Source organism: Tachypleus tridentatus, chromosome 7 (genome assembly GCF_004210375.1).
Source record: "Tachypleus tridentatus isolate NWPU-2018 chromosome 7, ASM421037v1, whole genome shotgun sequence".
Classification (NCBI taxonomy): Eukaryota; Metazoa; Arthropoda; class Merostomata; order Xiphosura; family Limulidae; genus Tachypleus; species Tachypleus tridentatus.
In genome coordinates this window covers 117,552,946-117,568,110 of record NC_134831.1, presented here as the reverse complement: position 1 = coordinate 117,568,110, position 15,165 = coordinate 117,552,946, and the positions used below count along the sequence as shown (strand labels likewise).

At 34.6% G+C, this 15,165-nt stretch overlaps 1 protein-coding gene across 4 annotated transcripts in view; it reads right to left on the bottom strand.

Annotated features, from left to right (window-relative positions):
• The window catches only part of LOC143256468 (uncharacterized), a 207,590-nt gene that overhangs the window by 190,389 nt on the left and 2,036 nt on the right, over positions 1 to 15,165 (bottom strand). For 2 of the 4 annotated variants that reach the window (XM_076513737.1, XM_076513739.1), the window contains exons 2-3: positions 11,225 to 11,900; positions 9,763 to 9,884 (exon numbers count right to left, since the gene is read on the bottom strand). In XM_076513737.1, the coding sequence (XP_076369852.1) occupies positions 9,763 to 9,884; positions 11,225 to 11,289 (187 nt within the window). In that variant the 5' untranslated portion in view covers positions 11,290 to 11,900. The remainder of the gene's footprint in view (positions 1 to 9,762; positions 9,885 to 11,224; positions 11,901 to 15,165) is intronic. The other 2 variants (XM_076513738.1, XM_076513740.1) reach the window with 2 other exon arrangements.

Sequence of the window (15,165 nt, the reverse complement as noted above, 5' to 3'; positions counted from 1 at the left end):
TGAAACTATTAAAACGCAAGATGGTTCAAAGTACTGGTGAAGAGTCATTGTCTGAAACTATTAAAACGCAAGATGGTTCAAAGTACTGGTGAAGAGTCATTGTCTGAAACTATTAAAACAAGAGATGGTTCAAAGTACTGGTAAGAGTCATTGTCTGAAACTATTAAAACACAAGATGGTTCAAAGTACTGGTGAAGAGTCATTGTCTGAAACTATTAAAACACAAGATGGTTCAAAGTACTGGTGAAGAGTCATTGTCTGAAACTATTAAAACAAGAGATGGTTCAAAGTACTGGTAAGAGTCATTATCTGAAACTATTAAAATACAAAATGGTTCAAAGTACTGGTGAAGAGTCATTGTCTGAAACTATTAAAACGCAAGATGGTTCAAAGTACTGGTGAAGAGTCATTGTCTGAAACTATTAAAACACAAGATGGTTCAAAGTACTGGTGAAGAGTCATTGTCTGAAACTATTAAAACATAAGATGGTTCAAAGTACTGGTAAGAGTCATTATCTGAAACTATTAAAACGCAAGATGGTTCAAAGTACTGGCGAAGAGTCATTGTCTGAAACTATTAAAACACAAAATGGTTCAAAGTACTGGCGAAGAGTCATTGTCTGAAACTATTAAAACAAGAGATGGTTCAAAGTACTGGTGAAGAGTCATTGTCTGAAACTATTAAAATACAAAATGGTTCAAAGTACTGGTGAAGAGTCATTGTCTGAAACTATTAAAACGCAAGATGGTTCAAAGTACTGGTGAAGAGTCATTGTCTGAAACTATTAAAACGCAAGATGGTTCAAAGTACTGGTGAAGAGTCATTGTCTGAAACTATTAAAACACAAGATGGTTCAAAGTACTGGTGAAGAGTCATTGTCTGAAACTATTAAAACAAGAGATGGTTCAAAGTACTGGTAAGAGTCATTATCTGAAACTATTAAAATACAAAATGGTTCAAAGTACTGGTGAAGAGTCATTGTCTGAAACTATTAAAACGCAAGATGGTTCAAAGTACTGGTGAAGAGTCATTGTCTGAAACTATTAAAACACAAGATGGTTCAAAGAACTGGTGAAGAGTCATTGTCTGAAACTATTAAAACGCAAGATGGTTCAAAGTACTGGTGAAGAGTCATTGTCTGAAACTATTAAAACAAGAGATGGTTCAAAATACTGGTAAGAGTCATTGTCTGAAACTATTAAAACAAGAGATGGTTCAAAGTACTGGTGAAGAGCCATTGTCTGAAACTATTAAAACACAAGATGGTTCAAAGTACTGGTGAAGAGTCATTATCTGAAACTCTTAAAATACAAAATGGTTCAAAGTACTGGTGAAGAGTCATTATCTGAAACTCTTAAAATACAAAATGGTTCAAAGTACTGGTGAAGAGTCATTATCTGAAACTCTTAAAATACAAAATGGTTCAAAGTACTGGTGAAGAGCCATTGTCTGAAACTATTAAAACAAGAGATGGTTCAAAGTACTGGTGAAGAGTCATTGTCTGAAACTATTAAAACGCAAGATGGTTCAAAGTACTGATGAAGAGTCATTGTCTGAAACTATTAAAACACAAGATGGTTCAAAGTACTGGTGAAGAGTCATTGTCTGAAACTATTAAAACACAAGATGGTTCAAAGTACTGGTAAGAGTCATTGTCTGAAACTATTAAAACACAAGATGGTTCAAAGTACTGGTGAAGAGTCATTGTCTGAAACTATTAAAACACAAGATGGTTCAAAGTACTGGTGAAGAGTCATTGTCTGAAACTATTAAAACACAAGATGGTTCAAAGTACTGGTGAAGAGTCATTGTCTGAAACTATTAAAACACAAGATGGTTCAAAGTACTGGTGAAGAGTCATTGTCTGAAACTATTAAAACACAAAATGGTTCAAAGTACTGGTGAAGAGCCATTGTCTGAAACTATTAAAACATAAGATGGTTCAAAGTACTGGTGAAGAGCCATTGTCTGAAACTATTAAAACACAAGATGGTTCAAAGTACTGGTGAAGAGTCATTGTCTGAAACTATTAAAACACAAGTTGGTTCAAAGTACTGGCAAAGAGTCATTGTCTGAAAATATTAAAACACATGATGGTTCAAAGTACTGGTGAAGAGCAATTGTCTGAAACTCTTAAAACAAAATGTGGTCCAAAGTACTGGTGAAGAGTCATTGTCTGAAACTATTAAAACACAAGATGGTTCAAAGTACTGGTGAAGAGTCATTGTCTGAAACTATTAAAACACAAGATGGTTCAAAGTACTAGTGAAGAATCATTGTCTGAAACTATTAAAACGCAAGATGGTTCAAAGTACTGATGAAGAGTCATTGTCTGAAACTATTAAAACACAAGATGGTTCAAAGTACTGGTGAAGAGCCATTGTCTGAAACTATTAAAACAAGAGATGGTTCAAAGTACTGGTGAAGAGCCATTGTCTGAAACTATTAAAACACAAGATGGTTCAAAGTACTGGTGAAGAGTCATTGTCTGAAACTATTAAAACGCAAGATGGTTCAAAGTACTGGTGAAGAGTCATTGTCTGAAACTATTAAAACACAAGATGGTTCAAAGTACTGGCAAAGAGTCATTGTCTGAAAATATTAAAACACATGATGGTTCAAAGTACTGGTGAAGAGCAATTGTCTGAAACTCTTAAAACGCAAGATGGTTCAAAGTACTGGTGAAGAGTCATTGTCTGAAACTATTAAAACACAAGATGGTTCAAAGTACTGGTGAAGAGTCATTGTCTGAAACTATTAAAACGCAAGATGGTTCAAAGTACTGGTGAAGAGTCATTGTCTGAAACTATTAAAACAAGAGATGGTTCAAAATACTGGTAAGAGTCATTGTCTGAAACTCTTAAAACACAAAATAGTTCAAAGTACTAGTGAAGAGTCATTGTCTGAAACTATTTAAACACAAGATGGTTCAAAGTACTGGTGAAGAGTCATTGTCTGAAACTATTAAAACATAAGATGGTTCAAAGTACTGGTGAAGAGCAACTGTCTGAAACTATTTAAACACAAGATGGTTCAAAGTACTGGTGAAGAGTCATTGTCTGAAACTATTAAAACACAAGATGGTTCAAAGTACTGGCAAAGAGTCATTGTCTGAAAATATTAAAACACATGATGGTTCAAAGTACTGGTGAAGAGCAATTGTCTGAAACTCTTAAAACAAAATGTGGTCCAAAGTACTGGTGAAGAGTCATTGTCTGAAACTATTAAAACACAAGATGGTTCAAAGTACTGGTGAAGAGTCATTGTCTGAAACTATTAAAACACAAGATGGTTCAAAGTACTGATGAAGAGTCATTGTCTGAAACTATTAAAACACAAGATGGTTCAAAGTACTGGTGAAGAGCCATTGTCTGAAACTATTAAAACAAGAGATGGTTCAAAGTACTGGTGAAGAGCCATTGTCTGAAACTATTAAAACACAAGATGGTTCAAAGTACTGGTGAAGAGTCATTGTCTGAAACTATTAAAACGCAAGATGGTTCAAAGTACTGGTGAAGAGTCATTGTCTGAAACTATTAAAACACAAGATGGTTCAAAGTACTGGTGAAGAGTCATTGTCTGAAACTATTAAAACGCAAGATGGTTCAAAGTACTGGTGAAGAGTCATTGTCTGAAACTATTAAAACAAGAGATGGTTCAAAATACTGGTAAGAGTCATTGTCTGAAACTCTTAAAACACAAAATAGTTCAAAGTACTAGTGAAGAGTCATTGTCTGAAACTATTTAAACACAAGATGGTTCAAAGTACTGGTGAAGAGCCATTGTCTGAAACTATTAAAACACAAGATGGTTCAAAGTACTGGTGAAGAGTCATTGTCTGAAACTATTAAAACACAAGATGGTTCAAAGTACTGGCAAAGAGTCATTGTCTGAAAATATTAAAACACATGATGGTTCAAAGTACTGGTGAAGAGCAATTGTCTGAAACTCTTAAAACAAAATGTGGTCCAAAGTACTGGTGAAGAGTCATTGTCTGAAACTATTAAAACACAAGATGGTTCAAAGTACTGGTGAAGAGTCATTGTCTGAAACTATTAAAACACAAGATGGTTCAAAGTACTAGTGAAGAATCATTGTCTGAAACTATTAAAACGCAAGATGGTTCAAAGTACTGATGAAGAGTCATTGTCTGAAACTATTAAAACACAAGATGGTTCAAAGTACTGGTGAAGAGCCATTGTCTGAAACTATTAAAACAAGAGATGGTTCAAAGTACTGGTGAAGAGCCATTGTCTGAAACTATTAAAACACAAGATGGTTCAAAGTACTGGTGAAGAGTCATTGTCTGAAACTATTAAAACGCAAGATGGTTCAAAGTACTGGTGAAGAGTCATTGTCTGAAACTATTAAAACACAAGATGGTTCAAAGTACTGGCAAAGAGTCATTGTCTGAAAATATTAAAACACATGATGGTTCAAAGTACTGGTGAAGAGCAATTGTCTGAAACTCTTAAAACGCAAGATGGTTCAAAGTACTGGTGAAGAGTCATTGTCTGAAACTATTAAAACACAAGATGGTTCAAAGTACTGGTGAAGAGTCATTGTCTGAAACTATTAAAACGCAAGATGGTTCAAAGTACTGGTGAAGAGTCATTGTCTGAAACTATTAAAACAAGAGATGGTTCAAAATACTGGTAAGAGTCATTGTCTGAAACTCTTAAAACACAAAATAGTTCAAAGTACTAGTGAAGAGTCATTGTCTGAAACTATTTAAACACAAGATGGTTCAAAGTACTGGTGAAGAGTCATTGTCTGAAACTATTAAAACATAAGATGGTTCAAAGTACTGGTGAAGAGCAACTGTCTGAAACTATTTAAACACAAGATGGTTCAAAGTACTGGTGAAGAGTCATTGTCTGAAACTATTAAAACACAAGATGGTTCAAAGTACTGGCAAAGAGTCATTGTCTGAAAATATTAAAACACATGATGGTTCAAAGTACTGGTGAAGAGCAATTGTCTGAAACTCTTAAAACAAAATGTGGTCCAAAGTACTGGTGAAGAGTCATTGTCTGAAACTATTAAAACACAAGATGGTTCAAAGTACTGGTGAAGAGTCATTGTCTGAAACTATTAAAACACAAGATGGTTCAAAGTACTGATGAAGAGTCATTGTCTGAAACTATTAAAACACAAGATGGTTCAAAGTACTGGTGAAGAGCCATTGTCTGAAACTATTAAAACAAGAGATGGTTCAAAGTACTGGTGAAGAGCCATTGTCTGAAACTATTAAAACACAAGATGGTTCAAAGTACTGGTGAAGAGTCATTGTCTGAAACTATTAAAACGCAAGATGGTTCAAAGTACTGGTGAAGAGTCATTGTCTGAAACTATTAAAACACAAGATGGTTCAAAGTACTGGTGAAGAGTCATTGTCTGAAACTATTAAAACGCAAGATGGTTCAAAGTACTGGTGAAGAGTCATTGTCTGAAACTATTAAAACAAGAGATGGTTCAAAATACTGGTAAGAGTCATTGTCTGAAACTCTTAAAACACAAAATAGTTCAAAGTACTAGTGAAGAGTCATTGTCTGAAACTATTTAAACACAAGATGGTTCAAAGTACTGGTGAAGAGTCATTGTCTGAAACTATTAAAACATAAGATGGTTCAAAGTACTGGTGAAGAGCAACTGTCTGAAACTATTTAAACACAAGATGGTTCAAAGTACTGGTGAAGAGTCATTGTCTGAAACTATTAAAACACAAGATGGTTCAAAGTACTGGCAAAGAGTCATTGTCTGAAAATGTTAAAACACATGATGGTTCAAAGTACTGGTGAAGAGCAATTGTCTGAAACTCTTAAAACAAAATGTGGTCCAAAGTACTGGTGAAGAGTCATTGTCTGAAACTATTAAAACACAAGATGGTTCAAAGTACTGGTGAAGAGCCATTGTCTGAAACTATTAAAACACAAGATGGTTCAAAGTACTGGTGAAGAGCCATTGTCTGAAACTATTAAAACACAAGATGGTTCAAAGTACTGGCGAAGAGTCATTGTCTGAAACTATTAAAACATAAGGTGGTTCAAAGTACTGGTGAAGAGTCATTGTCTGAAACTATTAAAACACAAGATGGTTCAAAGTACTGGTGAAGAGTCATTGTCTGAAACTATTAAAACACAAGATGGTTCAAAGTACTGGTGAAGAGTCATTGTCTGAAACTATTAAAACACAAGATGGTTCAAAATACTGGCGAAGAGTCATTGTCTGAAACTATTAAAACACAAGATGGTTCAAAGTACTGGTGAAGAGTCATTGTCTGAAACTATTAAAACACAAGATAGTTCAAAGTACTGGTGAAGAGTCATTGTCTGAAACTATTAAAACACAAGATAGTTCAAAGTACTGGTGAAGAGCCATTGTTTGAAACTATTAAAACATAAGTTGGTTCAAACTACTGGTAAGAGCCATTGAACCATCTTGTGTTTTGATAGTTTCATACAATGACTCTTCGCCAGTACTTTGGATCATCTTATGTTTTAATAGTTTCAAACAATTGCTTTTACCAGTAGCTTGAACCAACTTGTGTTTTAATTGTTCAGACAATGGCTCTTCAACAGATAGACGTTCTAAATGTCTTATTTTCTAGTGGTTGGAAGACAACTGGTCTCCAGAAGCTAACAATTGAATCTTCAAATGTAGAAAACAAACAGAATAATTGAAGGAAACATTTCACTAAGTTCACCCACATTGATCTTTTACTTATGGTTTCAATCACGTAATTTCTTCATCGTATTTTCAAGATGGCTGGTATGGGTATTAGCACTTTAATGAAAATAAAGTAAAGAACAACGTTTTGGCCCTCTTAGAATACATTTTAACTTCAAATGGGTTTCTCATCATCACGAATACTTTCTCCCTTGTAAAGATCCGTTTATTTTTTACAACCCTCAAACATAATATTTCTTATACAATCTTCTAAATACAGTTATTTTTAACAAATCCCATAAAAATTAACTCTTTTTACAGGTTTCTACAGACAGCTCTTGTTTCACAACCTTCTAAAGACAACCCTTGTTCAACACCTTACCAAGGAGAACCTTTGTTTTACAACCTTCTGAAGACAACCCTTGCTTTGTTTCAGGTAAACATTGTACAGTTTTGGATGAACTACCTGCCTGTTTCTAGAGTGGAACAAAATTTCGGTATAGAAGCTGAAAACCTCGGCTTAGTTTAAAAATATGTGGGAGACTTCGTTTAAATATTGTATTTATTCTAAACTCCTCCAGATATAGTCACTGTTTAACAACCTTTAAAAATGTTTTATTTTAGAATATTTTTATAAATAAGATATTTACAAACGGTACCTAGAATATTGCTCCATAATGACGCATAAAAACTTGATTTTATGTAAAAAAGAAATGTTGAGTTTTTCTCTCACATTATTACATATATATGTATTTATTTATTTACTTCAGAGACAAACTTAATGGGAGCCTAAATTCTCACATTTTCACTGGCTTACTTAAGAAGTGTTGGTTTAAAAATGTTTTCTGATATGTTGGTAAAAATAAAGTTTATTTTATTACAACACTTTGAAGACAAACAAAAGGTTATGTCACTTGTCAGGTCATGGCACAATTTGCAGAAACGAAACGAAGCTCAGAAAACGACACCTCAAGCTGTAATGTATAAATAATAAGATTATAATTACAGGGTTTGATATAAACCTAGGCCTGGCATGACCAAGCGCGTGAGGCGTGCGACTCGTAATCCGAGGGTCGCGGGTTCGCGCCCGCGTCGCGCTAAACATGCTCGCCCTCCCAGCCGTGGGGGTGTATAATGTGACGGTCAATCCCACTATTCGTTGGTAAAAGAGTAGCCCAAGAGTTGGCGATGGGTGAAGATGACTAGCTGCCTTCCCTCTAGTCTTACACTGCAAAATTAGGGACGGCTAGCACAGATAGCCTTCGAGTAGCTTTGTGCGAAATTCCCAAACAAACAAAATCCCAAATTGATATAAACCGTAAAATAGGCACTTTGAACAACGTTTCCAAACAGGAAATCTGAAACGTGAGCAGATGAGCGTGTTAGTTACCGATACTATGGCAACTGACAAAATAACTCCACAGAAACGCTGTGTACTAAAGTTCATATTACAAAGAACTAGTGTAAGTTTAGAATTCGAAATTGTTACTTGCACAAACATTTTGTTCTCTTTATGCCCCCCAACCCCATAAATAACTCTGGAGACTCATAACGTTATAAATATTGCTTCGAAACCCGTAGCGGGCACAGATAGCCTATTGTTAACAAACAAACACGTTCTCGTTTTGAATCCAAAACATGGTCACATCAGAGTGTGATCGTACTGTTTGTTTTTTACGAAAGTGTAACGTCAAAATAATCAAAACTTGATATTTAGTTTGGACACGTGCACCCTTAATAAAAGTAGATATTATGTCCGTGTACAAATATGATGGGTAAAAACAAGTATAGGTTTTAATTATCGAGTTTTGTTTCTCAGTTGGTGTTTGTGTTGAGTGAAAGGTCCGACATGGCCAGGTGGATAAAGAAATATGAGGTTAAAAGTCAGGAAACCAGAGAAGAAAATGAAAGGAAAAGATACATAGAAGGATGGACAAAATATATATTCGCAATGAAATGACACTCGACCAGAAAGAACCATACTGGGTCATAAATCAAACATCAGTTCTTCATCATACCCAGCCCGGCATGCTCAAGCGTGTTAAGGCGTTCGACTCGTAATCTGAGGGTCGCGAGTTCGAATCCTCGTCGCACCAAACATGCTCGCCCTTTCAGTAGTGGGGACGTTATGATATGACGGTCAATCCCACTATTCGTTGGTAAAAGAGTAGCTCAAGAGTTGGCAGTGGGTGATGATAACTAGCTGCCTTCCCTCTAGTCTTACACTGCTAAATTAGGGACAGCTAGCGAAGATAGACCTCGTGTGCCTTTGCAAGAAATTCAAAATAAACCAAACTGTTGAGTAACAAAATAACATTATAGTAATTATAAAAATCAAGAGATCATTACATGGAAAGAGGATATGAAAATTATTTTCTACAATTTTAACGATTTATGCAAATTATTCTGGGTAAAATAAATGTTATTGCTTTTAAGACAGAAAATGTAAAAAAAAACATTTGTTTTCACTGAAAGATTGAAACTAAAGATACTATGTTAAAAATATTTTTCTTGTATTAAATATGTCGGTCATTTCTAACCATCGCAATAGTAAAAATATATGATTCATGTATTCATTAACGTATTTGGCTTAACAAATATTCTCTTCATTGGTTTATTGTATTTATAAAAAAAAAAGAAAAATGCAGTATGCTCACTTTTAATTTTAATACATAATTCGTCTTAAATCATGATTATATTGTAATTAAATTTAGCTTGTTACTCTTGTTAAGCATCTGCAGCCATCTGTAAAAGTATTGTTTTTTAACCTCATATATTTGCGATAAAATGACGGATTCGCTTTCGGTAGTTTGGTTCACAAGTTTCACTGGAAAAAAAAGGCTTACTTCGTGATAACAGTTTCATACTTCTCAAGGTGTAATATATTACTTTCAGGTAATTCTGGTTGGTTACTGTTGTTGATATATATTGTAGCACAAACTATGAGTTTGTTCTGCGCTGTAACTTCAATTTTCAAACTATATTTCGAAATTAAGAGAATGAATATGGAATATTTTTAGAAGAATGCAAAAGAAATATAAAACATTAAATAAAAACCGATAACATTACTGGAAATACAAAAAACACGTTACCTATATAATTAGCATCAAAGTGATGACGTTTAGTTTCATTAAAAAGCAACAGTTCGTCTCGGAGGAAGTCCAAGCTTGACGCCTTCACCACCAGGATCACAGCGGACAACGCAAACATGTATCTAAAACATACGAAAAGAAATATGAGTTAAATATTCAAAGTGAAGCCAGATGTTGTTAAGGGATTAAGCTACTAGAATGTGAATCCGCGGGTTTATGGCTCGCGTCCCTTAACTGCAAAATTGCTCTTCGTACTTTGGAGTTGTGGGAGCGAAGGACATCAAAATTTACTATTTGGTTTAGTTTGGTTTGTTTTGTAAAACTAGAAGGAAGATAGCTAGTTATCACCACCTACTGCCAACTCTTGGGCTAATTTTTTTCCAACGAATAGTGGGATTGACTGTGACATTAATAACGCCCTGACGGCTGTTAGGACGAGTATGTTTGGTGTGACGGGGATTCGGACCCGCGACCCTCGGATTACGAGTCGAATGCCTTAACCAACTAGCCATTCCTGATCTATTAGGCCTAGGGAACAGCTGCAACTGGTAAAGATAGAAACTACAACATTCAACCATGTAAGTAAATGACTAAATGCGTCTCTTATTTCATAGACAGAGACTGCCGTATGAGTTACCGAGTGAAACACATAATAATATTTAAAATAAGACAACCCTTCATCATGTAGTTTCTGGATCTGGTTTGTTTTCCTAATTTATTGCCAATGTCACTTTCTTTAATCCGGTATAGAAGGAATCCAGTTGTTTGTCTTACGTGCTTAACTTCGTTAGGAATATTAGCATAAAGTATCTGCACTCCACTGCAGGGTTCAAAGGTCCCCTCATGATTCACAGAAGCCCTAATGTACCGACCAAGCTTTTCCATTAGCTCCAGTTACATCTACAGCTGCCAAAACAGGGATCTAATATTTCAACCACAGCGCCCCAGGGATGTTCACAAGGCCAGGAACACCAAATCTTATACCGGGTTTGGAGACCCTGAAATCTTACTGCCTACGTGAGATTCCCCCCCCACTTTGTAAGATGGCTATACCACATAAATAAGTTAATCCCCAGGCAACACTGTATTTGGTCATCATCCCTTCAAACCTGTTGACAGAGTTTGAAGACAAAGAAACTCAAAAATATATACACATTGGTGTTCACGAAAAAATCAAAACTAAAGATACCAAAGGTTCACTGATCAGAAGCATGTATGTCCTGTCTCCCAAAGCTGCGTCAAGATAAGATGGAGAGAGTTTCTTTCAAAGAAGCTGGTTTTCCTGAATCTTAACACTACCGAAAACATGAATTATTGGCTCTCTGCTGCTTAAATATAAACAATATCTAATACCAGCAGAAACAATTAGGAAACAGACTTGACGTTTCGAACAAACTTATTTTTAACTCCTGTAAAATATATATATCTCTCTTTTTTTAGTTAATTAATAAAAAAGACTCACCTATAAGACGACCTCATCATGACAGGTCCTAAATGTTTAATCTCTATCAACTTCACTAGTGCCATTCAATTATGGAATTCGGTGCGGACAGTCTTCGAAAACTTCAGCCTAAATTATAAAACTTTCAAAATATCGAATACTGACAAGAGGCTTCAAGATGTTTGTCAACTGGCACAAGTATTGTCAGTTCCTTGATGTAAATCAAAATAAACTTTCGGATACGTAACTTTAGATAAGAACTTTCACGATAAAACAACAACAACTATTTATTTATCGGTGAAACTTACGAATTACAAGCCATTCATCATTTTAAGACGAAGCTCTTTAGCCACTAGTTGAAACTCAGACAGCTGAAACAAATGTTACAAACCAAGTCACACCTTCGGAAGACTCATTTCGACTGAAGCACTGTCTAGTAAAGGACTCGGCTAGTTAACCTACTCACGTTAAAATAACATGTTCACTCAGTTGGTCAGACACTCTGGCACCGCTGATAGGACAGTTTCATTCGCCCTCGCGCCGTTAGAGTATAAGCTGTTGAGTTTTGAGATGTGGAACTAAAGGGCCAGCATCTCGTCTGTCACTCTCTTCCTCTTTAACACCTCTTTACTCACTATCTGACAGGAAAAGTTACTCACTTTCGTTTCTAGCCAACTGTGTAAAGTCATTCACTGAACTGTTCAAATTAAAATAATGTTCTACAGTTTAACGTTCTGTTATTGATCTGTCATTCATAAACATTAGTCCATAATAACAAATGTTTTCATTAAATTGTTACCTACAAGTTCCACTTTAGTCCATAATAACAATGAGTTTTCATTAATATCTTACCTACAAGTTCCACTTTAGTCCATAATAACAAGTGTTTTCATTAAATTGTTACCTACAAGTTCCAGTTTAGTCCATAATAACAAATGTTTTCATTAATTGTTACCTACAAATTCCACATTTGTCCATATTAACAAGTGTTTTCATTAGTATCTTACTTACAAGGTCCACTTTAGTCCATAATAACAATGTGTTTTCATTAATATCTTACTTACAAGTTCACCTTGAGTCCATAATAACAAGTTTTTCATTAATATCTTATTTACAATTTCGACCTTAGTCCATCATAACAAATGTTTTCATTAATTGTTACCGACAAGTTCCACTTTAGTCCATAATAAAAATGTTTTCATTAAATTGTTTCCTACGTGTTCCACTTTAGTCCATAGTAACAAGTGTTTTCATTAAATTGTTTCCTACATGTTCCACTTTAGTCCATAATAACAAGTGTTTTCATTAAATTGTTACCTACATGTTTCACTTTGGTCCATAATAACAAGTGTTTTCATTAATATCTTACCTACAAGTTCCATTTTTGTACATAATAACACGTTTTTATTGTGGAAAATTTGTAGAATGGACGGCAACTGCCTGTTGTGTAGAAACAAATGTTGAGGACGACTTCGAAATGTCGTCCTCTACACTTCCACTTTAGTCCGTAATAACAAGTTTTTTAATTAATTTGTTACCCACAAGTTCCACTTTAGTCCATAATAACAAGTGTTTTCATGATTATCTCACCTACAAGTTCCACTTTAATCCATAATAGCAAGTATTCTCATTAATTTGTTATCCACAAGTTCCACTGTAGTCTATAATAACAAGTTTTTTTAATTAATTTGTTATCCACAAGTTCCACTGTAGTCTATAATAACAAGTTTTTTAATTAATTTATTACCCACAAGTTCCACTGTAGTCTATAATAACAAGTGTTTTCATTAAATTATTACCCACAAGTTCCACTGTAGTCTATAATAAGTATTCTCATTAATTTGTTATCCACAAGTTCCACTGTAGTCTATAATAACAAGTATTCTCATTAATTTGTTATCCACAAGTTCCACTGTAGTCTATAATAACAAGTATTCTCATTAATTTGTTATCCACAAGTTCCACTGTTGTCTATAATAACAAGTATTCTCATTAATTTGTTATCCACAAGTTCCACTGTAGTCTATAATAACAAGTGTTTTCATTAAATTATTACCCACAAGTTCCACTGTAGTCTATAATAACAAGTGTTTTCATTAAATTATTACCCACAAGTTCCACTGTAGTCTATAATAAGTATTTTCATTAATTTGTTATCCACAAGTTCCACTGTAGTCTATAATAACAAGTATTCTCATTAATTTGTTATCCACAAGTTCCACTGTAGTCTATAATAACAAGTATTCTCATTAATTTGTTACCCACAAGTTCCACTGTAGTCTATAATAAGTATTCTCATTAATTTGTTATCCACAAGTTCCACTGTAGTCTATAATAACAAGTATTCTCATTAATTTGTTATCCACAAGTTCCACTGTAGTCTATAATAACAAGTGTTTTCATTAAATTATTACCCACAAGTTCCACTGTAGTCTATAATAACAAGTGTTTTCATTAAATTATTACCCACAAGTTCCACTGTAGTCTATAATAAGTATTCTCATTAATTTGTTATCCACAAGTTCCACTGTAGTCTATAATAACAAGTATTCTCATTAATTTGTTATCCACAAGTTCCACTGTAGTCTATAATAACAAGTGTTTTCATTAATTTATTACCCACAAGTTCCACTGTAGTCTATAATAACAAGTATTCTCATTAATTTATTACCCACAAGTTCCACTGTAGTCTATATTAACAAGTATTCTCATTAATTTGTTATCCACAAGTTCCACTGTAGTCTATATTAACAAGTATTTTCATTAATTTGTTACCCACAAGTTCCACTGTAGTCTATAATAAGAAGTGTTTTCATTAATTTATTACCCACAAGTTCCACTGTAGTCTATAATAACAAGTATTCTCATTAATTTGTTACCTACAAGTTCCACTGTAGTCTATAATAACAAGTATTCTCATTAATTTATTACCCACAAGTTCCACTGTAGTCTATAATAACAAGTTTTCACGAAATAGTTCGTGTGCTAATAGATCACGTTTTCGTTCAGCTATTGCTAAGAAAAAACAAGTGTTTATTCATATGAGAAAAATTTAACATATTTTTCAATAAAATTACTTTCTCAATGTATTATGTTGTATCTCTTGATTTTTTAATTTCACGCAATACCACCAGAGGGCTCTCTGCGCTAGCCGTTCCTAATTTACCAGTGTAAGACAAGAGGTAAGACAGCTTGTCATCACCACCTCATGGGCTTTTCTTTTACCAACGAATAGTGTGATTGACTGTAACTATATAAAGCTCTTACGGTTGAAAGGACGAACATGTCTGAAGTAACGGATATTAGAATCCGCAACCCTTAGATTACTCGTCGAGCGTCCAAAGCATTTGCCCATGCCAAACCTTGTTTACTGTCAGATGAATATGTTTTACATATATAATATATTTATATTCTCTGTACATTCTCTTGGCTCACAATCTTTGGAATATTGCACAGAAATCCCCGAATCAAAAATATTTTACCTTTCACCCATATAGATGTTACAATGTTGTTGTCAATACCACTATTCGTTAGTAAAACACACCCCAATAGATAGCGGTGGGCACTAATTGCTGGTTGACTCTCCTGTAATCAGCAGTTCAAATATGAGAAACTGCTTCAAATAAATTTAATAGTTTAACCATTAAAAAACAATTAAGAAATTCTGAATGGTGAATACCAAAAAAAAAAAAAAAAATAGTGTACTTCTTATTGGTTTAAAGGCCTGGCATGGCCAAGCGCGTAAGGCGTGCGACTCGTAATCCGAGGGTCGCGGGTTCGCGCCCGCGTCGCGCCAAACATGCTCGCCCTCCCAGCCGTAGGGGCGTTATAATTTTTCAGTCAATCCCACTATTCGTTGGTAAAAGAGTAGCTCAAGAGTTGGCGGTGAGTGGTAATGACTAGCTGCCTTCCCTCTAGTCTTACACTGCTAAATTAGGGACGGCTCGGTGCAGTGGGCTAAC